Here is a 26,243-nt window from a genome sequence, read left to right as displayed (position 1 = left end):
TGCATTGGTTTCTCACCCCTCTAGTATGTTAGCGGTCATCAGAGCTTTCTCTTCCTCCTGTCCGAACCACCTTGTCCTCAAATGTTCTGCTTTGAGTCTTCTGATTTACTTGCTATTTTCTTATATCTCATACAGATTCAATAGCTTGTTGTCTTGCTCCTATATATAACTGGTACACTTCTGTTTTGTTTACTGCTGACTATTTGGCACTATGGAATCAGTGGCACTTCATAAGTAAGCGTTAATGATGAGGACAGGTACTGAATTAAACAACAGTCATAGCACACGTGTAGACAGGAGTCATTTCCAGGGATGGAGGTCTTGAACCTTTATACAGAAGAATAATCCAAGGCTGTAGCCAATCATTGAGAAACAGAAGAATTGCCATGCAATGCCAGGGCATAATAACCATAATCAGACAGCATGGGGAGGTATCACCCATGTGCTGGCGTGCACAGATCCGTTCCCTTCTGCTGTATGTGAGCGGAGTTAACATGGGAAACAATCGTGGGTATGGTCACATAGCAACACTGTCTTGGAGAACCAATGAGAAGTACTTTAGCGAGGTGCCATATTCCACACGCATTGTTACACAACAAAATTAAATGTCCTAAAATGGGAAGAAATCTTAAAAGTGTATTTTTTTTGAATTGTCGAAGCACCTGGTTATATTCCGTCTTAATTTCCTGCTCATCAAGAAAATTTGTAGTATTGAAGTCGAACAACTTGTAGCCAATCAGATTATTCAGTGTGTGTGTAACACTGATCTTATGGGAGGCAGTGATCTGTACAGTCATGGTGTTCATGAGAACAGGGCTGCATGTGACAAGGTAGTGGTATTACTGGATGAGAATAAGGAAAGTAATCAGGAAGAAGCAGATACAGGTAGGAGTAGGGTTTTCCAACAACATTGATGTGAAGCTTCTGTCAAATGGCAGCATGAAAACCGATAGATATAATTGACAAATTTTTTATTAAAAGAAAAAAAACACCATCATTTTTAAATATAAAACATTTTGTATTTTCACATGGTTATTTTTGACCACAGGTTAGGTGATGGTTAGACAACAGATGGCAGTTCCGCTGGCCATGTTGAGACTCGTAGTTCCACAATGAATGCAAGCCTTCCTCTGGGTGAGGTGAAACTAAGATTACACTGGTGGAACTTGCCTAAAATCACAATAAATCCACACCAAGTTTTGTCCAAATCATACCCAATATTTGTCAGAGCTGGAATGACGAATCACACGATGCAAATCATGGTGCTAAACATTCAATAGTACCAGGGCATAGTTATATTTATTGCAAGAATATCAGATGGAACAATAAATTTCACAACTATGCAAATGTTTACAGAACTTGGGATAAAAATAAAAAAAATTATACTGTTGAGGGGTGGAAGGAGTCTTCTTTATACCCCTAACATGTCTTGGGAGGTTTATCAGGATGTTGCCACTATCCAAGGACCGTTAGACAGAACATACTGTACGAGTAGAATAAAGTACTAGAACCTAAAATCCAGCTCACTGCCCCGTCTTACTTGGACAACAAATTAGAGCCGTTAATAAATCTATTTACATTAATTACTTGCAAATACTTAAGGAGATAAAACAGAACACTATTATACACAGTATAATTGAGAGACTGTCAAAAAGAAATCCTTTAATTTTACAGTTCCGCAAAGCTCTCGAGCAGAATACACTGTGTGTGCTGGACACATCACTCTGCGGGGTCCCCAAAGCCGAATTACTGTCCAAGAAATAAGGCCATTGGGTCGTCTGCCCTCTGCCTTTTCATTCTGTATGCCTCCATTTCTTCCTCTGTGGGTTCCCGAGTCTCATACATACTGTTGTATGCTCTCTTCCGCTCATCCATCTGCAAGATTTCTTGTACCTGCTTAAGACGTGCTTCTTCAGCATTCAGGGCCTGGAGCGAGAGAATAAATATTGGTTACAAACTAACAGACTTACTGTAAGTACCCTGATTTTAGACAGACATAGTCTTGACTGAGGGAGAAGAGGATAGATAAATAGATATTATCTATCTATCTGTCTATCTATATATATATATATTCAAAACTGATTAAAAAAAAAGAGCCCAATGTGCTAATTCAGGTCTTGATTTAAAATTCAATGTGTAGCATTCTATTAAGATTGAAAAATAACTGGTTACATAACCTAAATGTGCGAAAAGTGCAAAATTGTAATGGAAAGTGCAATGTGTACACAAAAATGAATAAATAAATACGATTTAAAGTGCAGATGGTTGCGATATTATGTGTATCAGTGTAATAATACCAAAATATATACTTAAAAGTTAAAATAATTTTATTCTGAACATGAGCCTGACCATAAAAACATAGGGCAGTATGCATAAGATAATCAATAACAAAAGATAAGAAGAATAAAAAATAATAAAAAATAGTTCATAAAAAATACTTTGTTGTTAAATAAGGGTAAAAAGGAATATAGCTTATCTGGATAAAAAGGAATGGTAAGTTCATGAGAAGGTGGAACCAGGAGTCACCAACGCGTTTCGTCCAGACAATGGACTTCTTCAAGGGCAATATATGCATACACCAACTACATATTACGCTGCAGAGAATACAGGACTCAGCATATGATTGGTTGTGAGACACTCACAACCAATCATGTGTCACCATCAACGACACTCCCTTTTTTTTTAAACCAACCAGGGATAGCCATGAAAAGCAGCAGTGGCAATGAAAATTTGGTAAACAATTAAATAATTATGCCGGCTTCAGAGCAGATTCAACAGGAACCACTGTAAATGGGCCCAGGAACCGTAGAGCAGCAGCAAACCTAAACTGAAAGTTTAGATGCCTCTGTCCTTTCTAGAATGTTTCAGTCACCTATTTCCCCGAATTTAAGTGGATCCCTGAATAAACGGGGGCATTTAAATAACAATAAAAGAAAAAGAAAAAAAAAAAATCTATTTATGTTAACTGGTCCTGTCACACACGCGCTCTAGACTGCCATACCATATACAGTGGGGTCTAGTGTCAGGGACACGTGTGGGAGCATGTGCAAAGTAAGTCTCCTTTACATTCTATCCGAAAATAATATCTGTGATGCGCTATAACCTACTAAACAAAACAGTAATTTAAATGTCCAGTTATTCAAAAGAATCTACATATTTTTTTTTACAATGTATACATTACACTGTTTATCTGGTCACTTTTTTTTTTTTTATCGGTGTACATACTGAAGACTCATAATTTAACAGCACACTGAAATTCCTGCTGCTGCCACCAGGTGGCGCCTGTAGCTCATTCAAACAAGTACGTTGGTTTTTGAAACACGTCGCACCATGTACATCTTCATAAACAAGGATTTCAGTTAAGAGATCCCAAAACGTTACGGATCAGACCAGGGAATAACTGTACACTACTGTCATATAGTATAAGCGACAATAATACATGCTGGGGGGTCAGCGGGGCAGCGTCTCGTACCTTCTTTAGTTTATCCTTTTTCTTCTCCTCGCTGTCACTGTCAGAATCGCCACTTTTACGGTGCTTCTTCTTCTTTTTCTTCTTCATCTTGTTTTGATGAATCTGTGAAGAAAAAAAAAGTCCAATGTCTAAACATTTGCTTCCTTGTGCCCAGTGCAGAGGAATGGGAAACACATTTCTGTCATTTCTCTGTACATTCGAAGGACATACTTAGCGCCATAAAGAGTAGACAATAACAATTGTAATACATTTCAGACTTTATGACGTATCTACTCTCCCTCACATCCGCCCCCCGGCACTGGGCAATGTCCATTAATTGTGGTTGTATTGTCAGAGGTTAAACCACAAATTCATAGCACTTCTTCTCTCTTTGTATTTAAGTAGATCACTAATATATGGGGGATAAAAATATATATATTTTGCCTACCACCAATCAAAATTGACCCTTACCGGGCAGAAGCCCCAGATGACTCCAATTGTCCTTCACTGATCTCTTCTCACCTACAACAGTTGCCTCATTCAAAACTGGCAATATAGTGAGAGCCTCTAATCTTCCCATCTGTGCAAAAGGTGGAGGGGCCACTATAACGCTGCTATCGGTTTCAAACAGCCTTGTCTTATTAGGACACAAAAGAGCAGCACTGGACATTTGGAACCTTGGGGAGGGGGGGTTCTTTACGCTAGTTACGCCACATTTTACGTACCTCCATTAAGGTCTTCGGTTTGTCCATCTCCTCGATCACAGTCAGTTCCTCTTCACAAAGATCAATATTCTAAAAAGGGATGAGACGTAAATCAAAAGTTAACTAAACGTAAACACATCTTACGTGAAAACATGGGGATAAATAGCCTAACTTGCCTCACACGGATCACAAAATAACATCGGACTATGGGCTACAGCACAGTTGAGATATTTGCATTATTATTAAATAACACACAGAAATGACAGAACACAGTGTGGAGTGTTCTCTGAGCAGCAGTAACTCACATCAACGCTTTTACCAGCTTCCCCGGTGCAGTAAGACATCTTCACAAAGGAGTGGCAACATTTGTAGCCCCATCTTCCGTCTTTCCAATACGAGCCCCATATACACTAAAGAGGGGAGATAGGGAGACTGACATCATGAAAAAGGCACACATAGTAAAGGCTTCTCATTGAAGTTTTATAGACATTTATAGAGTTATCTTTTGCATGCAGAAGGCAAACAAAAATATATACAGGCAAATAGAATTTACATAAGGATTTTTGTTCTTAATGCATCTTTTGCTACGATTCAACGGAGGACACTGGATGATTGGGAGGTTGTCCAGTGTCCCTCATGGAATCAGAGATAAGGATTTAATGAAGTACAAAAATTCTGCTCTCTCCTTAAGCCAAAGGGGGACACTGGAACACCAGGCATGTCCCAAAACAGTCCTCAAAAGGAGGGAACGATATGTGGCAGTAACAGCTTAAGCCCAAAACTTGCATCTTTGAACGCAAAGGAGTCAAACCAATAGAACCTCGCTAAGGTATGCATAAATGACCAGGTGGCCACTCTACCCAGCTGCTCAGTGGAAGCACCATATCTCACTGCCCATGATTCCTCCATAACCCTCTCCAGGACAGGCTCGCCTTCTTCAATGTACGTTCAGCTCATGACAGCCACCAGGTCAGCCATCCCGTCCAAAATAAATCTGAAGTACATAGATCCTAACTGCTGCGTCAAGAAATTAGAAGAGCCTTCCTCCATCCACCCATTGACCACGGCTCATGGCCGGAGTCACTATATGCTGGTTGAGGTGGAACTCGGAGACCACCTTCGGCTGGAAAGGGCTTCGCCGAAAAAGGGGATCCACCAACTCCAAAGGTTCGGAATGGCTCCCTACTCTAAGGGCTGAAGAAACAGATTAAGGTCCCAGGGGACTACAGGTGGAACATAAGGAAGTTGCACATGGAGCACCCCCTTGTATGAAGGTCTGAACTTCCAGGGATCAAAGCTAGCCTTCTTTTGAAGGCTAGCCTTTTCACACATGCAAATCTGCCTCCAACTGCTCCTCTAGAAAAAGGAATATCTCGCCAACTGGAAGGTTGACACGGGAACTTCTTCTGTTCACACCAGGAAAACATAGGTCCACCAAACCCTATGAAAACTATTGTCAGAAACCGGCTTACTTGCCTTCAGAATGGTCTGGATCACACTGTCTGGAAAACTCTTGGCTTACACGACGGAGGCAAAGCCTGACAATGTAACCTGGGGAGCCAGAAGAGTTCTCGAGACAGAAGGTTGGACCGCAATGGAAGGCACCACGGAGAGACCTCCACCATGCTAAAGAGCTCCGAGTACTAAGACCTCCGTGGCTAATCTGATCATCTGGTTATAGGGCATACACCAAAGTAGGAGATACCCATCTGGTCCTGTCTGCACTGGACAAAAGATAAAAGGACATCAACTGGCGAGAATCTCTCCTCTTTCAAAAGATCTTCGAGGTGAGTGGAAGTAATTGAGACATTCGGCTTCCTCTCCGTTTTAATCAGTGAGTCTCCTGCTCCTCGGTGTTATGTGCAATAACCTGTTTTACTGCACAGACTATCCATGGTCCCTCCATACAATTATCATACTTTGGCAATGTCTTCTCCTATTTGCAGTTTTCTGACTGCAATACGTCTCTTAGAGGGAAAGCTCTGTCTAAAGAGCTCTGCCACAGCTTAGGCTAAAGTGCAAGCCCAAGCCGTCACATCTGTGACCCTAGGGGCACACATGGTTGAGTGCTGGATTTCTGCTGCGCATACCACACAGACAGCCTGAGTATATTCAGCAGGGAAATATATTAGCCACTGCGTCTCCTTTACCCAAGATGCCCCTGGATGAATTTCCCTTCCCAGACAGAAGAGAATAAGTGGCGGTATAAAGAACAAAGTTCCATTACAGAAGAGAAAACTGTTAGATTTTCACTAGCGCACACACACAATCCACCAGACAGGTATAGAATGACTGTGACCCTGCCTCTGAGGGACCGAAGGGAATTTAGTCTGCATGCCCCAACATACCTCTACAAGTATTAATACAGCGGTATAGAGGAGCATGGAATAAGAAAAGAAGCCTGCGCCATCATCCAGGTGGAGCTGCATGCAGCTGCAGAGTATAAGTGCCAGTGTCTAGAGAGAAAGCACATCCCGGAGAAGGAGAATACAGGGACAGCTCGTCCCCATCAGCTCTGTATGACGGGAGACCGCTGGTCCTTCGACGGCTCCTTCAATCCCCCATTTAACAAATCAAAGCCAGTACTAGCCAAGTCCCGCTTCCAATACCACAAACCCCTACCGCGGCTTAGTTAAGAAAAACTCTGCTTGACCTCACAGAGATGGGGGTGCCACTTACCTCGCTATGCTGGTCTACGATGGGGTTGGGTACGGGATTCTGGGTACAGGATTCCGGCGGTCAGAATACCGACAGTGACATCCCGACAGAATTAGGCAAGTATCCTAAACCCCTAACCAACCTTTCCCGCAGCCTAACCCTAATACTTACCGTTGGGATGTCGGCGGTTGGGATTCTGACTGCCGGGATGCCAGCTAAATCCCTTCTGGTGCATGGCCAAACCTCCCGTATCTCATGGCAGGTAGAACCCAGAGATCCCAGACATTGACCTGCAATGGCTGTGGCTAGTCCCCTCCAAAGACACTTAAGCAGTGGAAGCAGACCCCTGTAGCAGTGGATGCCGCTGCAGCAATGTCAGATCCTACCTCAGCGCAGCTGCTTTTCATATATCCCTTCAACGGAAAGACGCAGCCGCACTCAACTCAATAAACAAACAAAAGAAACCAGCACTCGGCACCAATGGGAGGAGCCCAATTCAAAAGAGTGAGTTTTTAAAGTGCTAGGATCCTCTCTAGCTATACCCCTGTGTTCCCCACTGGATGAAGGAGAAAGTTAAGTTGCATTCATTTACAAGCCAGATGTATTGCACACCATGATCTTTACAGTTTATCGGCTTTTAAAACACAGTAGAGCTATTATTTTGTAGCTCCACTGTAGTTCAGCCTTAGTGGCATCGCTGAGGACTTGAGGAGAAATGAAAGAAAGCAGAGATGGCAATAACAATCATGGAAGAAACTTGGTATTACTGATGTAATATTGCCCAAAACACAGGACTTCCTTTAAGGGTTTTTGTCAATTTGAAGACACTTACTGTGTGATTATTAATGAGAACATCTTCCTCATACTTAGAACGTGCAGCCGCTTTCTCCTGGCCCTTAATGACCGTGCCGTGTCGGGAATACTCCACGTAGTCCTCGGTCTGAGCTAGCAGCAGCTCCACAGGCGGTGTGTCCAAGTGCTCTTCTCCTCCGTACTACGGAAGACAGCAAACGCGTCAGCTTAGGAGTCAAATGGCCTTATCTACACAGCTAGGCGTGTTTGTGTGTGTGTGTGTGTATTAGATATAGATATTGTATTTTATTATACATGCTTTCTTTAAGGTTCTGTTTGCATTAAATGAATAACTTACTTTTTCCAAGATGCTTTTTTTCTGATCTTCCTTAAAGTCCTCTTTCTTTACTTTAAATGATTTACACAAGACTTCCAGCTTGGTGGGATCGGCCTGCAGGTGGACATCTGAACCCTTCTCATAGGCTTCCCAGGCAAACACTGAGCAGGGGAATAGAGACGTTCTCTCAGATACATTCCAGCACACTATGGGCATTTCCTGCAGTTTCTACATTTCCTCTGTATACAGTGCCAGAGCTTGTTGTCTTTTTTCCCATGTAAAGTACGAGGCTTTGGATATTATATTTATCTTGAGAATATAGGTGGCTTCTTCTCATGCTAGTCGGATATGCACAACCACAATATTCCTTACATGTTAAACAATATAGTGCTATTTGATTCAACATATTTAGGTGCTATGTAACAATTGTAACACGTATCATCTTTCATACCACTGTCCATAATTTGCTATTATAAGACTTCATCACCAGTTCTATGTGACTCACTGCTACAAATCTGATGGAGAATCTAATTACCAAATAAACCTCTCTGTACTTACACTGTGTCTGTGCCATAGTGATTGTGTCCCCGGTATATCGTACAAAATTATCTCCAGCATAGCTGACCCTGCAAAGAAAGGCCAGGTGAGGATGGAGGCAGACACACACAAGTACATTTTACTATTTATAAAGTTGTATTATGCAGAAGGTGCGCACAATTAGATGAGACTATAGCGTGCCTGTCAGTAAGGATGGCCATCGATGAGATACCTATTGATGGTTGATGGTTTTAACCTATCGGGAGGAAAACATTTATGGTTGAAGCGTCAATGGTCGTCGGTCTCACATGTGCAGACTGTGGCAGCAGTCCTATATTGGACCCAGCCTACGATGTTCACCATCATTAAACATACTGTACATCGGTGGTAAATCTATTTACCCACCTATGTCAGACCATCAGTGGTCGACAGCCATACCTCTTCCCACAGGTCATGCCACTTAAAGCCTACTCACTGTTAATGTGATCTATTTAGAGGCGAGTGTCACAGTCATACATTATGTAAATCCACTACACAACCTATAGATAACAAAGGTAGGAAACCTGCATATATCCGGCTATTAGGAAGCCACAGATCCTAGCAGATCCTGCTAACAGGGACGGACTGGGGCAGTACATCAGCCCTGGCAGTCTGCCCTGTGCGTGCTGGCGAAGGGGACATTGTTTCGTTTCAAGGGGGGCATGCCGCGAGTCACGGCACGCTTCCTTCTCTTCCTGGCCCACTGCCGCCACCCCTTCCCTCCCCCGAAGCTAATAGCGTGCATCTGGCGGCGTGGGCTGGAGGGCGGGGGTACTTCCTCCCTCCTCGAACATGCCCAGAGACCATCGGCCCTTCTGGCAAATGCCATAAGTGCCAGCTAGCCAATCCGGCCCTGCCTGGTAACCTTTGGCTAGAAGGACACTAGGACACCTGCTGTTCCACAGTTTGCCATAGTCTGTCTCATTCCACACATATATTACAGCTGGTTACATACTCGTCAGGATTCCTTCCTGCATCAGAATATGGATTCTCCCTCATGGCTCTCGTTTTTGGATCGTAGTATGCGGAGTTTGGATTCAAATTCCTTAAGTACTGCCAAGAAAAAAACATTTCAGTGTGAGACCATAAAACCACGAGAGATCTTTCACAGAAGGGTCTTACAACGAGAACCGAGAACATGGGCACATTTCAGTGACTATTCTGCTGAACAAACTCATGACACACTACCATCAGTGGGATCTGCTCTCAGCCCATAGCCCCCTCCATATAATTATCATACAATATTAATACACATCTTACTTTGGCAGTGTCTTCTCGGATACGCAAATTCCTGACGGTAATACGTCTCTTGGAGTCAAAGTTCTGCCCTGGCATATCGATATCATCTGCGTATTTATCTTCATCCTCGTCTTCGCTGTTTCGATCCTAATAAAAAGCACAGTAAGCTTGATTAGGGCTGCGTCTTATCTGCTGAAGAAGCAACAGGGCGCTAACATATATATATATATATCTATAAAACTCATTATTTAGCAAAAATAGTTTTGGATTGACAGCAGGGAGTTCTATTAGAGAGAACAAACCAACTATGTTCCTTTTCAAAGGCCACTAAAGCGGTCCAGGCAGCAGCGCTGACCACCTACCGATGCACAGTTTAATCCACACTTCTCTAGGCTCCGAGCCTTACAAATACACCGTATGCAGGAGCCAGTGAGGGTATTGTCCAAACAATGGAATAGTTGCAGAGGGAGTGAAGTGCATGGGTAGAAAGCAGCAACAAATATATAAATATATTTAAAATAAGATAACAATTGATTCTCGAGCACGCCAATGCATACTCGAGCAGGTCTTCATATGCACGCTGTGCCCCGCTAATCCTGAGCAGGCTTTCATGTGTATGCTGTGCCCTCTAATTCTTAGGAGGCTTCCGTGTGCAAGCTGTGCCCTGCTAATCCCAAAAAGGATCCATGTGCATGCTGTGTCAAAACTAATACAGAGTAGGTATTCATGTGCACGTTGTGCAACACTAATCGGAGGTCTTTGTGTGCATGCTGTGCACTCTTAATCCTGAGCAGGCCTTGTGCTCGCTGTGCCACTGCTAATCTTGAGCAGGGCATATTGTGTGCGCCATGCCCCGCTAATCCCTACAGGCCTTCGTGTACACTCTGTGCCCCGCTAATCCTCAGCAGACCTTTTTGTGCTCGCTGTGTCCGCTAATCTTGAAAAGGCTATATTGTGTGCCCCGTTCCCCACTAATCCCTAGCAGTCCTTCGTGTGCACACTGTGCCCCGCTAATCTCAAATAGGTCTTTGGTTTGTACGTGGTGCCCCAATAATCTAAAGCAGGCCTGTGTGTGTGCGCTGTGCCCTGCTAAACCCGAGCAGGCCTTTGTGTGTACGCTGTGACCCGCAAATCCCGAGCAGGCGCCAGTGTTCACGTTGCGTAACATTAATCCTAGGCAGTCCTTCGTGTGCTCAGAACATGGCTATTTAATAGAAACAAAACGCATAATACATGATTAGTTGCTTGCAGTTGAGATTCCCTGGAGAATAAAATGTCTTACTGTCTGGGCATTCTGTTCATCTTCTCCCCACTGGTGTCTGGGGGAGCTCTGGAGTAAAAAAAAAAGAAACAGGGGTGACAAAACGAAAAACGAGTCAATTTTTTTATTATGATTTTACGAGTAATCTGAACTTTCTGCTAAACAAATATGCTGACAGGTCAGAGTATAAAGAGTATTTATGCAATGGTCAGTTCCCTTAACTACTGCTCCAAATTGTTGGCACTCACTCCAACCGTCTTAATTGCAATGCAGTAAGTTTGGGCACCAACATTAGTGTCATTAACCAGTGCCGTATAGTGACAAGCAACAGCCACTACGTAAGTGCACCACATTCAGCCAGCGTTCAGCCATTTGAACAATGGACATTTGCCAAAGGTTAGTTTACAAGTTATTGCTTAGCAACCAAATTGTTATAATGAGCGCCTGCGGCATTGAGCATCTTACACCAGCGATGTTCAGGCAACTGGCAGTACAGAGTAATATGGTTTACCTAGAGACCTATTAGTTTAGCAGGGAGCATAGTTACTGTAGGCGTAACATTTACAGAACAGTTTTCTCAAGGTTTATCCCTATTGCAATTACACCAATTTTTCAAGGGGGGGGGGGGGGTTCACTTTGAGTAAATTAATCTCTCTCTTTAACCAGGGAAACAATGTTGGTTCAATTTAAGACAGGGCTTTGTATAATTATTGTAGTCAAGTAAATTTCAGCTTAATTCATAAAATTCTATTGGAAATAATATGAGATATGGTAAGAACTTACCCTTGTTATCTCTATTTCTACGAAGTCCATAGGGTTCCACAGGATACCTTGGGGTATAGGTGTGACGTCAGTCGCAGGGCACCAAAGAGTTAAGCTTTCAGCCTCCCAGGATGCACTAGGTCCCCCTCCTATACCCCGCCCCCGGGCCAAGGCACCTCAGTTAGTTACCAAGCCATAGGCCGGAGGAGGAGAAGGAAGAGAGAGAACAAAGATCTGGACACATACAAGAATCACATTCTCACCAGAGGGAGACGGAAAACCGGTGACCAGAGCAAAGCCCATCTGCAGCACAGGTGCGACAGGGCGGGAGTCCTGTGGAACCCTATGGACTTCGTAGAAATAGAGATAACAAGGGTAAGTTCTTACCATATCTCATATTTTCTACTTCAGGGTCCATAGGGTATCCACAGGATACCTTGGGGATGTCCCAAAGCAGTATCCTTTAAGGGTGGGGACGCTCCTGTGCAGAAAGGAGAATCCGCCGCCCGAAGGAAGCATCCTGAGAGGCGAAGGTGTCAAACCTGTAATACCTCACGAAGGTATGGACAGAAGACCACGTAGCAGCCTTGCAGATCTGAACTGCCGAGGCACCACGTCGAGCTGCCCACGAAGGACCCACAGACCTAGTGGAATGAGCCTTCAGAGAAGGAGGGACCGGTAGGCCTTCATGAAGATAAGCTTCAGAAATAGCCATACGGATCCAGGCTGCCAAAGTTTGCTTTGAAGCAGGCCAACCCTTTTTACAGAAGCCATAGAGGACAACAAAGCGTCCGACTTCCTAAACAAAGAAGTGCGGTCAACATAAGTCCTTAAGGCCCGCACAACATCCAAAGAGGCCTCACCCACGGAAAGACCCGGTGATTTAAAGGCCGGAACAACTATTTCCTCGTTAACATGAAACTGGGAAACAACTTTGGGAAGAAACTCGGGCCGAGTGCGGAGCACTGCCCTGTTCCCATGAAAAACCAAGAAAGGGGGTCTACAAGAAAGAGCCCCTAACTCAGAAACTCGTCTGGCTGAAGCAACGGCCAGAAGGAAAACAGTCTGTTAGCCATTTAATATCCACTGAGCCCAGTGGTTCAAACGGCGGTCCTTGAAGAGCCCTCAGGACCACAGCCAAATCCCAAGGCGCCACAGGTGGAACAAAGGGCGGCTGAATACGGAGAACACCTTGCATAAAGGTGCGCACATCCGGGATTGTAGCAATCCTACGGTGAAACCAGACAGATAGGGCCGAAACCTGTACCTTCAAAGAAGCAAGGCGAAGCCCATGATCTAGTCCCACTTGCAGGAAGGCGAGAATCCGAGACAGACGAAACTCCCGCGGTGCATAACCTCTCGGTCGACACCACTGGAAGAACGTATGCCACACGCGATGGTATATCCTCGCGGAAGACGGTTTCCGAGCTCGTAACATGGTACGCACCACAGAGCTGGAAAACCCCCAGGACCTCAGCATGGCCGTCTCAACAGCCACGCCGCCAAAGACAGCCGAGTCAGGTCCAGGTGAAGACAAGGACCCTGAGACAGAAGGTCCGGTCGTAGCGGCAACAGCAGAGGACTGTCCACGGACAGACCCTGAAGGTCTGAGAACCAGTGCCGTCTGGGCCACGCGGGAGCTATCAACAGGAGCGTCCCTCCTTCCTGTTTGAATTTCCGGATTACCCGTGGAAGAAGGGAGACCGGAGGGTACAGGTATGCGAACCTGAACGTCCACCGGACGGACAGAGCATCCACCAGAGACGCCCCTTCGTCTCTTGTGCGAGACCCGTACACCGGCAACTTGTTGTTGTGCCGGGACGCCATGAGGTCGATTTCTGGAAGACCCCACCTGTCCACCAGTAGTTGAAAAACGTCCGGGTGCAGGGACCATTCCCCTGGATGAACGTCCTGGCGACTTAGAAAGTCTGCCTCCCAATTTAGCACTCCCGGGATGAAGACCGCTGATATGGCCGGAAGATTGCGCTCCGCCCAAACCAGGATCCGAGAGACCTCTACGAGAGCCGCCCGACTGCGAGTTCCTCCTTGCCTGTTTATGTAGGCCACGGTGGTAGCATTGTCCGACTGGACCTGCACCGGGTGACCCTGGAGAAACCGCTGTGCCTGCAGGAGAGCATTGAAGACCGCACGGAGTTCCAAGATATTTATTGGAAGCTCCGCTTCTGTCGGCGTCCACCTGCCCTGGAACAAGTGTGGACCCGAAACTGCTCCCCAGCCCCGAAGACTGGCGTCCGTTGTCAACAGGACCCAATTTGGAACCCAGAACGGACGTCCCTTGTTGAGGTGGGTCGTCTTTAACCACCACGCAAGGGACAGGCGAACCTCCGGGGTGAGCACAATCGTCTGGAACTTCAGAGACTGAGGCAGCCCGTTCCACTTGGACAGGATCAGGTGCTGCAGAGGTCTGGAGTGAAACTGGGCGTATTCCACCATGTCGAACACTGACACCATGGAGCCCAGTAACCTCATCGCAGAGTGTAAGGACACCCGGCGGCTGTGCAGACAACTGCGCACCCTTGACTGTAAAGCAGAGATCTTGTCCTCCGTCACGAAGATCCTTTGCTGTCCCGAGTCCAATAAGGCTCCAAGATGCAGAATCCTCCGAGACGGGATTAGAGTGGACTTCTGCCAGTTGATTAGCCAGCCGTGCCGTTGCAGCGGTGCAATGGTCAGGTCCAAGTGGTGTAACAGGAGCTCTGGAGATCCTGCCACCAATAACAGGTCGTCCAAGTACGGCAACATGCCGACTCCTTGCAGCCGCAGAGAAGCCGCCATGACCGCCATAGCGTCCTGTATGTCCAATGACACCATGTAGTCCCCAGGTTCCAGCGCCAGAATGATGGACCGTAGGGTCTCCATCCGAAACTTCGGGACCCGCAAAGACTTGTTGAGTGCTTTGAGGTTGAGAATCGGACGATATGACCCATTGGGTTTCTGTACCAAAAATAGATTTGAATAGAAACCCTGGCCCCTCTGGGAGAATGGAACAGGCACTATAACTCCAGCCTGGAGCATAGTGTGCAATACCTTCCGCAGCTCCGTAGCCTTGTTCCGGTCTGATGGTAGACCCTTGGTGAAGAATCGAGCCGGGGGTCTGTGCCGGAAGGAGAGGGCGTACCCGTGAGAGACCACCTCCAGAACCCAAGTGTCTGTCGTAGTGAACGACCAACACCGGGAGAACTGCAGCAGGCGGCCTCCCACCCTGGGATCCCCCAAGGGGAGACCCGGACCGTCGGGCCGCAGGCTTGTCATCTGGCTTGGGGGCCGGACGTCTGGTACTCCATGCCTGTTTCCGGGGCTTGACCGATTTCTTAGGGCCAGCCGGTCGAGGAAACGACTGTGGTTTGGGCCTGCCCTGGGCCCTAGATGACCGAAAGGACGATGGTCCAGAACCAGAAGGAGCAGCGGCCGACGGGAGACAAGCAGATTTGGCTGCCGCCAGCGTGGCCACAATCTTATCCAGATCCGGACCGAAGAGAACTTCTCCGGTAAACGGCAACGCTTCCAGACCTTTCTTGGATCTGCGTCCGCCTTCCAGGATCGCAGCCACAAGGTGCGACGAGCAGCTACCGCTGCTGAAGAAATTCTAGACACCAGAGTACTAATGTCTAGAGCCGCCTCGTTGATGTAGGTGGCCGAATCACGGAGATTGCCAATCAACTCCGCCTGTTCGGCCGGACAGTCGGATTCAAAAGAAGCCTCTAATGAATCCGCCCAGCGCTCCATCGCTCTGGCAACCCAGCAAATGGCCATAGCCGGCCGTGCTGCCCCCCCTGCAAGGGAATAAGCGGACTTCAGGCAGATTTCTACCTTGCGGTCCGTAGCATCCTTAAGGGAGGACATGGATGGCATCGGCAATGTGGCACTACGGACAAGACGGGTCACGTGAGAATCCACCTGTGGAGGGGATTCACACTTAGCAAAATAATTATCCGCGAACGGATAAGCCACCGCCAGGCGTCTCTGCGGCTGGTATCTTTTGCCAGGTTGTTTCCACGCCTCCTCTAAATGGTCCACCAACTGACCCGAAAGAGGAAAGAATGTGGCATCGCCCTTCACATCTTTGAAAAAGGCATACTTAGATTTAGCCGCTGGGGGAACTTCGTCCTCAATCACCAAGGCTGTGCGGACCGCCCGAATAAGTCCAGGAATATATACTTTGGACTTAGCATCAGCGTCCTTAGTATGGAGAGGTTCCTGATCGTAAGGATCCAGAATCTCCCCATCATCAGACGTCCCTTCGTCATCCTCATAAGGAGCGGACAGAGACGCCACCGGCCTTTTATGAGGCCGCATCACAGACTTCCCTTGCAACACATCCGACAAGTGCTGTACAGAACTCGTCAGGGAGTTAACCCACGCTGGCTCCTGAGAACCCGGGAGCGGGGAAATAGGGAGACTGTGGGGTACCACCAATTGTCGTGGGAACCCCTGCATGGGTGACGACACCACAGACTGCTGGGACAAACCCCTCGGAGTAAACGCGGGCTGCGGAGCTAACTGGCCCACTAAAGCTGTTAACGCCTGAGCGAAACAAGCCCAGGGCGGCTCCTGTACCGGTGCTGTAACCGTAATAGGCCGCGCCATGGACAAACACTGCCGGCAAAGGCCCTCCGCGCTACCCTCCCCCTCCGCTAACGGTACTTTGCACGTGGTACACTGTAGCCGGAGGGGAAAATCACTTTCAGACATGATGGCACCACGTATGTGACCTCTCTCACCAATTAAGTATTAAATAGGCGAGAGACCACCCTGCAGCACCGCACCGCAAGGGCTTTAGCAGAAAGAACAGGGACAGTAATAAAGCTGACAGTTTAGAGAAGAAAAGTTACAGGCAGCGCTAGCACAGTCACATACAATGCAGAGAAATAACAATTCCTGCACTAACAGCGCTGATCACTCAACTACACAGACACAGGGCCTGGTAGGACACAGCGCTGCATACACAGACCTGAGCCACAGCGGAGGAGAGGTATGCGGGGGGACCCAGACCACGATGCTTCCTTCCAGACTTCCAGCAGCGTTCACCATGCGTTGCAGAGAAGATGGCCGCCGAGGAGCAGAGAGAAGCTGGCCTGGGGGAGGAGCGCTGACACAGGACCAGTCAGCACAGTGCAGAGAGGGCTGTGTGCAGCGGGGGAGGCGCCGGCTGTGAGACAGGGAAGGCGCGCTCCCCTGGCATGCATTTAACCCCTGGGACGCCGCAGCGCTACCGCTCTGCTGCGGTCCGCTGTCCCAGGGGGTAGTGGAAGCGCAGGTTGGTCGCCTGGCTCCACGCTGCAGCCAGTCCCCAGGGAGCCCCCTGCCTGGGGACTTAGGACCATGTGATCAGCGGGGACCCACCGCGGGACCCCGCTGCTTACCTCTGTCCCCCTTGAATCCGGCCATGGTCCGGAGCATCTGGGGTCACCGCTAGCTGTGACCCCAGACGCCCACCAGCATCCCCGGATCAGTACCGGCGTTCTGGTACCGGCGGGGTGTAGGGAAGACAGCATGGACGTCAGGACTGACTGTCCATGCTGTTCATCCAGATGTGCAGCCACAGCTGCATGAAGAAAAAGCTTCAGGGGCTCTTCTAGCCCCCACTCCAACAGGTGCACCCGACTCCGGCCGGGCACCAAACTAAACTGAGTTGCCTTGGCCCGGGGGCGGGGTATAGGAGGGGGACCTAGTGCATCCTGGGAGGCTGAAAGCTTAACTCTTTGGTGCCCTGTGACTGACGTCACACCTATACCCCAAGGTATCCTGTGGATACCCTATGGACCCTGAAGTAGAAAAACATTTAAAAACAAGCAACAGCCCAATTACTTTCACACAACTAGTTTGTGAGTTAGACACCTAATGACATCGAGCTGTGCTGTATACAGGGGGAGATATATCAAAATAAACATAAAGGCTAGCTAAAAGCAGATTGGTTGCTGGAAGCAACTTGTTCACTTCTCCATTCTTTAGAAGATTTGATACAATTCTCCCCCAATATGTGACATCAGGGCGTTATCTAATACATGCAGAGACTGAGTAACAGGCATGTTTTCGGCGAGTTTCCTGCTATATTAACCAAAAGGCAAAACCAGCCCTTATAAATAATTGCCGCTTTAAATTTAGTGACGACCTCGCCGGCTCCTTAAACCCAGAACCTATTACATAACCTCCACAGTAGACCCGTACATACAAAAATAATTAATCGGTTAGCTCTCTTTCATCGAACGGAGGACATGCACCTATATCTTATATCGAACAGCGCAAAAAACATCCCTCTCCCCAAGTGCAAATGTCCAATTAAAATAATAATTTCTCAAAAGGACAGATCAGCCACAATTACAAAAACAAATAAACCGATGGATTCATTAAAAAGACACCACTGGTAAGACATTATCGAATAAAACATGCAATAGCAGTGCATGCAGCGACAGCCAAAATCCATGGAAGTTTCCATTCCTTACCACTTGTTCCAAAAGTTTTCCAGAGGCCAACTCCTCCTGAAGCTTCTGAGCCTTCAATGTACGTTTCGCCTAGAAGAAAGACAGTCTACTATTGGCCTGTGTTATAGGGATGCTTTGTGAAAAACAGGGGGTTATGGTTCTATGTGAAGCTACTTATCAACAGTTGAAAACACTAAGGGGTAGGTTTACTAAATAGCAACCATTCAGATTCTAGCTATTATCTTCTAGAAGGTGCTAGATGGATAAGTACAATTTGATTGGTTGCTACGGGCAACAACTCCACTTCTAAAAACCCGCACTTTAGTAAATATACCCCTAAGCGACATTGGTTTTATGGGCCACCAAAGATGATGGCAGCCCAACACTTGGACCAAGTCAAGGCTACAATGTTAGACGCACCTCCGCTGACATAGGATTCCATTACCAAGCATCATTTTATGATTAAATCATTTGCACGAACAACCACATAATGCAGCGATGTCTGAAATTCTCCACAAACGCAAGAAAAACCTCAACAACAAAAGTCCAGAATGACTGGAAGCACAGACACCGTACCAAGTCAACTTTGGAATGTTCTTCAACAATCCTCATGTGTTCTTCTGGGTTGTAGCCATTCCACCGGTCTCTCTTCCCATCGTAGTCCAACATAAGTTGCGGCTGTTCGTACTCATCTGGGGCTAAGTTAATGCCGCTGAACTTTGCCGCCACTCTCCGGGGTCTCTGGAAAGTGCACAAAAAACACACAGAAAACTTTATAATGGACTAAAATGTATTCATTCACTATCAAAATTGAAAAAAAATATGCAAGGAAAGGTGTTCACTCTGGAGGGGTCTTAGCATTTTGTCATTTCAATCATACATGAAAATAAATAAATGAATAATGAGAAGCACATATAGGTCATCTAAAATGCAGGAGGAACCGCTGTCCCCACTGGCACACTGCCCACCGGCTTCAGAACTGGAGACAATGAAGAGACAACTCGTAGACAACAAAAAGAGATAGCCCCACCCCCACCCCGTCAACGAAAGTAGCACGAGGATATTGGCAAAGAAAGTAGCACGAGGATATTGGTGCACTTATGCCCATTTACTGAAGCCTCTCGAGGATACCTAAGGAACCAGGAAGAAGGGATAAACACGACCCCCTACCACTCATGCGGTACTTCATTCGTCTTAATGATCCCCCTACAGGAGGCCCTAGAATGGCATATAGGGCCTGATTCAGACCCGGTTGCGAGCGCTGAGCGCTCGCAACCGGGTCGATGGTGGCCCAGTGTGCACGCAGCAAAAAGCACTGGCTCCGGGACTCACTACAAAAGTGGCGGCTGTCGATGTTGATCGACAGCTCGCCCCATTTTGTAGGCGTGGCGGGGGGGGGGGGGGTGGCTTCACAAACCGAGGCGTTTCCATGCGAACGTCTGCTGTTTGTGGGTGGGAGAGCTTACGGCTCTATTTGAGACCATCATCATGGCCGCTCGCTATAGCTGTGGGTGGTCACCCACAGCTATAGCGAGCGGCCAGGAGGCCGTTCCTAAAAAAAACAGCGCCCGCCCTGATTCAGAGCGAGCGAGCGCCTCTGAATCAGGTCCACAGTCCTTTAGTGTTCTGACAAACCCTTTCCCAGCAAAAGCAAAATACAGTAGGAGAATTGAAAATACAATAGAAAATTCCAAAACAAAATTTTTTACTGCTACAAAACAAATACATTAAGCTACAGCTGGTTAGCTAGCATCAGGCACTAGTGGGAATGGAGTGGCTTGTGTGTGGCCTACAGGAGGAGCAATATTGTCCATCTCCTGCATACAGCAGGGCCTACACCTACCGCTTCTGTATTCTCAATGTACCACATGAAAGTACCAAATCTTACCTCAAAACAATCTTTCTTCTTATGAGTCATCGCGCCACAGTTTTCACAAGCTCCTTGGCGATATTTTGTTGAGATTGATCCCTACAGAAAAAAAAATATATATATTAATTCAAAATATTGAAAACATGGTCTCTCATAAAGGCATAACATACTTTCAAAGGTTGCAGATTTTTCTGCCTGTCCTGAGATGTTGCCCACAGCAACCAATCAGATTCTAGCTATTATCTTCTAGAAGGCGCTAGATAAAGGATAAGTAGAATCTGATTGGTTGCTATGGGCAACACCTCCACTTCTAAAAACCCACTCGTAATTAAATATACCCCCTAGACACACATTGGGGTGACTGGGGGTGGGCGGTGGGCACATGAGTGAGATAGGCAGTACAAGGTTCTTTGCAGAAGATGTCCACAAAACTAAAGCTTCACTCCTATCAGCTCAACAGTTCCTGAAGTACGTAATAATAATAATAATAAAATGTTTTAGTATTTATACAAAACCTACAAATACTAAATGTATCCTCCCTCCCTTTAGATAAGTATCCATGTGACATAACATGTAATAAAATTAATTAAGTTGCTAAATTAGCCCAAACAATTGTTTCATAAACCCCATAATTAAGCGTTCTGTAATATTCTGATAAACAATACGCAAGTAACCAGTGGCGGCTCCAGAGGTGAGGCTGCAGCACAGTTCAAAATTCAAATAGGGGAGTCACACCAACTGCCAGTGAGTCCCAGCCAGTGGTGTTTGGCAGCATTTGGGGTGGCAGTTGGTGCGACTCCTCTATTTCAATTTTGAACTGTGCAGCAGCCCCACCTCTGGAGCCACCACTGCAAGTAACGACCCTCTATATTCACCTCTTTAACACCCTTCTTGTACCAGTCAATCATCGAGGTGTACACCATTTGCTTCTCGTCCTGTGGCCTCTGGTGCTTTAAAGTCGGCCGTTTGGAAGGATCCACGTACCATGGCACGGAGGAGATGTACTGAGGGATGTGAGGGTTAATATCCCTGGAAAGAGTCATTAAAAGAAGTTTAGTGTATTTTCTGATATGTAGCTTTCCTTACTTTGTAGTCAGCCTGGTACAGATAGCTTAGCACATCTCACAAAGCAAAACACTGCATTGAAATCATTTTCCTTTAAAGTAAAACATATACATATCTACTTTTCAGCCTGAGACACAATAACTAATGGGAAAGTATGGAAACCAGGGATTAAACTTAATGTTTCACTGTAAACTCCAAGTTGAAAAATATATTACAATACACAGCAGCATGTACGCATATATTATGTCAAGTGTCACGATCAATTACCCACTTCCTTATAGTAATAACAGACAATAGTAACAGCGGTAAATTAAGTTTCACCTCACTTTTTACCAGAGACACAATGCTATACTTTTGGCAGTCGAGTGAAATTTTTTTGTCTTCTGAATGTAACAATACAGTTCCCAGTACTTGACGTCTTCGGCAGATTCCCACTATAATAGCAGCAACCAGCAATGCCCAGGCTGCTCAGCACAGGGCCGTTACCCATATCTAATATGGACCAGAGTCCCCAAGAATTGGGTATGTAAAGCACACATTTTAAAATATTGGGCCTGATTCAGAGCCGCTCGTAAGCGGCCGTTCATTCGCACTGAGCGATGTTCGCACAACTGCGCATGCGTACGGATTGTAATACGCATGCGCGAACCAGTCAGTGCGTCCGAAAATAGTTTGTTCGCAAAATAGCAAATGCCTGCTATTTTGAGTGACAGGAGGAGGCGTATGTGGGTGGTAACAGGGGAAGGTGCTTGAAAACGGGGAGTGGAATTCAGAACGCAGGCGTGCTTAAAGGTCAAAACGGGCGTTTTATGGGTGTGCATAATTAATACAGCAGCGTCAGCGACCACGTCACTTGGTTTTTTTTTTTAGTCAGAACTACTTGCAAAATAGCGGTTGAAAAAACCAACCACAAGAATAGGGAGCAGTTCATACGCTGTTCGATGTACTCGATTAATCTAATAAATAGCGGACATGACGTATGATGCGAGCGGCCAGGGGGCGTATTTTTCAAAATTTCGACCGCAAGTTTTGCTCGCTCGTTCAGACTTAGAGGCGTGAACAGACCGCAAAGTGCGAACGGTTCATTTGAATAGTCACCTTTTTTTTAAACGAACGACCGCAAATAGCGAGCGGCTCTGAATGAGGGCCATAGTTCATATAAATACAAAACACTCCCCAATCCGTGTTTCACCACTTCACTAATATGTAAAGTCTTTGATCTTGTTTTGCACCCAATTTTCCTGCTCGCTAAACTGCATTTCTCACGTGTTGCCCAGTGAGCAGACACTTCCTTCGAATGACATTTTGAGCACGTTGAGGGGAACATTGGGCACAAAAGGGTGTCCACTGTCACAAGTTATATGTTCCACGCCTATATGAACAATACTGCACCTTGATTTACATTAGACTGAAAAATCATGTAACTTACAACTAGCAAAATATAATTTATAAAACGAACCCTAATCTGTACTTCCAGACAGGCAGTCTTACATCTGGATGGTGACGATGCAACACAGAACACCCTAAATCTACACTTTGCCCATAAATGAAACTATTTCTAACTGGCAACAGGAAAAACCTTTTGGTGACACACCGATTTACTGTGCTACTGGCACTTACTTTCCTTCTTCATCAACTTCTGCTGGGGCATTACCCAATTTTCGTTGTTCTTCCAACTCCTTTTTCTTTCTCCAGTCTTCCCTGGTCATCTTTTTTGGTTCATCCATGCCGGAAGGATCTCCCCCTCCCCCTGGCGTTACTGCCATAATATCGGTGGCCGCCGACATTTTAGAGTGATACTGTAATACAAATAGCAGAGAGGTTCACTAATAACATCAAACATATGGATGGAATAAATGAGAAGATTATTAGAAAGGTATTAAAAAATTTTTTAAATTACACTGAAAGCACCAAACAATATTTAATAAATTGTCACTATTGATCTTACTGCCTAACACAAACCATAACCACCCTACATATACTGTACATGCACCAGCCTGCCACCTTCTACCCCCTAACACAGCCATATGACCAGCCTGCCACCTTCTACCCCCTAACACAGCCATACCACCAGCCTGCCACCTTCTACTCCCTAACACACCCATACCACCAGTCTGCCACCTCCTAACACACAGATACAAGCCTGCCACCTTCTACCCCCTAACACAGCCATACCACCAGCCTGCCACCTTCTACCCCCTAACACACACATACCACCAGCCTGCCACCTTCTACTCCCTAACACAGCCATACCACCAGTCTGCCACCTCCTAACACACACATACCAGCCTGCCACCTTATACCCCCTAACACAGCCATACCACCAGCCTGCCACCTTCTACCCCCTAACACACACATACCACCAGCCTGCCACCTCCTAACACATCCATATCAGCCTGCAACCTTCTGCCCCCTAACACAGCCATACCACCAGCCTGCCACCTTCTACCCCCAATACACCCATACCACCAGCCTGCCACCTTCTACCCCCTAACACACACATACCACCAGCCTGCCACCTTCTACTCCCTAACACAGCCATACCACCAACCTGCCACCTTCTACCCCCTAACACACCCATACCACCAGCCTGCCACCTTCTACCCCCTAACACACCCATACCACCAGCCTGCCACCTTCTACCCCCTAACACACCCATACCACCAGCCTGCCACCTTCTACCCCCTAACACACCCATACCACCAGCCTCCCACCTTCTACCCCCTAAAACACCAATACCACCAGCCTGCCACCTTCTACCCCCAATACACCCATACCACCAGCCTGCCACCTTCTATCCCCTAACACACCCATACCACCAGCCTGCCACCTTCTACCCCCTAACACAGCCATACCACCAGCCTGCCACCTTCTACCCCCTAACACAGCCATACCACCAGCCTGCCACCTTCTACCCCCTAACACAGCCATACCACCAGCCTGCCACCTTCTACCCCCTAACACAGCCATACCACCAGCCTGCCACCTTCTACCCCCTAACACACCCATACCACCAGCCTCCCACCTCATACCCCCTAACACAGCCATACCACCAGCCTGCCACCTTCTACCCCCTAACAGCCATACCACCAGCCTGCCACCTTCTACCCCCTAACACACCCATACCACCAACCTGCCACCTTCTACCCCCTAACACACCCATACCACCAGCCTGCCACCTTTTACCCCCTAACAGCCATACCACCAGCCTGCCACCTTCTACCCCCCTAACACACCCATACCACCAGCCTGCCACCTTCTACCACCTAACACACCCATACCCCCAGCCTGCCACCTCCTAACACACCCATACCACCAGCCTGCCACCTTCTACCCCCTAACACACCCATACCACCAGCCTACCACTGTCTACCCCCTGTACAGACGATATTACCCGGACTTACTGTCCACCCGACACCTGGCCCAGCAATCACGCTCTGGCATAGATAAACATCCGGGACTGGCTGGGATGTAAGCAGGAAGTAGAGGATAGAGCCGGTAGTGACGCGCCAACGTACGCATCTCTGACGTCACCGTGACCGAGTCAGTGGACGGGTCCGCGTTACCTGAGCCGGTAATCATTGCTAGGGACGGGACCCGGTTGTCTTAGGCGGTCACGTGGTTGCGACGTCAGAGAGGTCCCTTCTTCTCCAACTAAAGGCCCCCATACATCAGCAATTTGCAATCGATTGTGTATAAAAATCCCTTTTTCAATCGATTGCAGAATTGCCACAATCGATTGAAAAAGGGAAACATTTATACACAATCGATTGCAAATTGCACGATTGCTGCAATCAATTGCTGATGTATGGGGGGCTTTAGATCATATCAGCAATCGATCAGAAATCTCCCTGATTGCACCTTACCCCAATTAGTTAGCTGTTATAGGGGCATATTCAATTTGGAGCGAAAAGTCAGTTGCCAGACTTGTCGCCGTCATCGGAGGTTTTGCCGTTGAGAACATCGCGCGCGTCCCCGCATATCCCCGTATTCAATTCCAAATTGGCGTAAACAGGACCCGTCAAAAACGAAATTGGCGAATAATCCTGTTGTTTTGGGGGAAATCGGGCTGACACCCCCTAAAGATGCCCTGATATGGGGGTTCACTATGGGTACCCCCGATTAGCCCTGCTAAAGGTATTTGGTGTCTTTAAATGGTCTCAATAGGAGCTATTTAGCATCTTTGGGAGAGGTGAAGAATAGCATTTACGTGAAAATGGGTGCAAGCATATTTAAAAATCGCTAAAGTCAAGCATTAAAAAGCGCCAAAAACGGACCTTCAACAACCACCTGTAATCAAAAATACAGATCCACCTTACTTGCAGACCCCCCCAAAGGCTATTTCACTAGTTTTGATTTTGTACCCCCACTTTGAATTTTTTCACCCACATTTTCAGAGTACTTTTTTGGGGTGTTCTCTGTGTTTTTTTAATGCGTTTTTTTTTTTTACGCAGTTTGCATCAAGGGGGTGTACAAAGGGTACAGAGTGGTTTCCGCACCCCAAAACCCCAATTCTGCATTTTTTTCCGCCGTGTATTCATTGGCCAAAATTTTTCGCCAATTACATTGCATTGCGTTATCGCACCGTCGAAATGACGCTAAAATTGAATACGGGGATAAGTGAAATTGGCGAAAATGATGTCATCGGCGAAAACATTTTGCTGAAAACGGCTTTTCGCTCCAAATTGAATACGGACCATTATATTAATAAAAAAACAGAGATATATACTTTCAAATGGGATCATAAGTAGAATTTCCCTGCATTGGGTATAAGGCACAATGACCCTATGGCTACATGCATTTTCTGAAAAGTATCAGTGTGAATTCATCAACACGTAGATATTACTGACTGCTTTGGGGCTTGTTTACATGTGGATGTAAGGCAAATCTATGACACATCCATTTACCGTCGTGCTCATAGGTGTTGTTTTCACAATCTCCCTGAAATGCTTTTTTAAAAGTAGGCAGGCATGCTACCAACTATATATTATTATTATTATAGTTTATTTATATGGCGTCACAAGTGTTCCGCAGCGCCTTACAAAGTACATAAACAAATAGGTTGATTTACAGTGACTTAAGGTG

The 26,243-nt window shown here is 46.6% G+C and overlaps 2 protein-coding genes across 3 annotated transcripts in view; one reads left to right on the top strand and one right to left on the bottom strand.

The window, feature by feature from the left end:
• Window positions 1–1,272: 1,272 nt before the first annotated feature.
• On the bottom strand, window positions 1,273–24,703 carry SLU7 (spliceosome associated SLU7). 2 transcript variants are annotated; one of them, XM_088475029.1, is made up of 16 exons: window positions 24,553–24,703; window positions 22,779–22,957; window positions 20,969–21,122; window positions 20,112–20,192; window positions 18,800–18,964; window positions 18,245–18,313; window positions 11,040–11,087; window positions 9,779–9,904; window positions 9,474–9,571; window positions 8,501–8,568; window positions 7,964–8,103; window positions 7,646–7,807; window positions 4,461–4,565; window positions 4,177–4,245; window positions 3,473–3,574; window positions 1,273–1,926 (listed from the first exon to the last, which is right to left on the bottom strand). In XM_088475029.1, exons 2-16 carry the CDS (start codon window positions 22,943–22,945, stop codon window positions 1,747–1,749), a joined length of 1,734 nt encoding a protein of 577 aa, XP_088331155.1. In that variant the 5' UTR covers window positions 22,946–22,957; window positions 24,553–24,703; the 3' UTR covers window positions 1,273–1,746. The 2 variants fall into 2 exon arrangements, with proteins under 2 accessions (XP_088331155.1, XP_088331154.1); XM_088475028.1 differs by having other exon boundaries at window positions 24,563–24,702.
• The window catches only part of C1QTNF2 (C1q and TNF related 2), a 45,935-nt gene continuing 44,342 nt past the window's right edge, over window positions 24,651–26,243 (top strand). The window contains exon 1 of the mRNA XM_088475031.1: window positions 24,651–24,732. The gene's annotated coding sequence lies outside the window, so the exon portion shown is untranslated. The remainder of the gene's footprint in view (window positions 24,733–26,243) is intronic.

The sequence above is a fragment of the Taudactylus pleione genome, unplaced genomic scaffold (assembly GCF_031769625.1).
Source record: "Taudactylus pleione unplaced genomic scaffold, aTauple2 ptg000161l, whole genome shotgun sequence".
In the NCBI taxonomy this organism is placed as follows: domain Eukaryota; kingdom Metazoa; phylum Chordata; class Amphibia; order Anura; family Myobatrachidae; genus Taudactylus; species Taudactylus pleione.
Note: the sequence above shows the minus strand (reverse complement) of the source record. Positions and strands in the feature narration are given on the sequence as shown.

Coding starts and splice junctions, on each gene's coding strand:
- SLU7 (XM_088475029.1), bottom strand. CDS start 22,945: ATGTCGGCGGCCACCGATATTATGGCAGTAACGCCAGGGGGAGGGGGA. Junction 18,314..18,799: donor AACATTCCAAAGTTGACTTG/GTACGGTGTCTG, acceptor TCTTTCTTCTAG/GCGAAACGTACATTGAAGGC. Junction 4,246..4,460: donor AAGCTGGTAAAAGCGTTGAT/GTGAGTTACTGC, acceptor ATCCCTTTTTAG/AATATTGATCTTTGTGAAGA.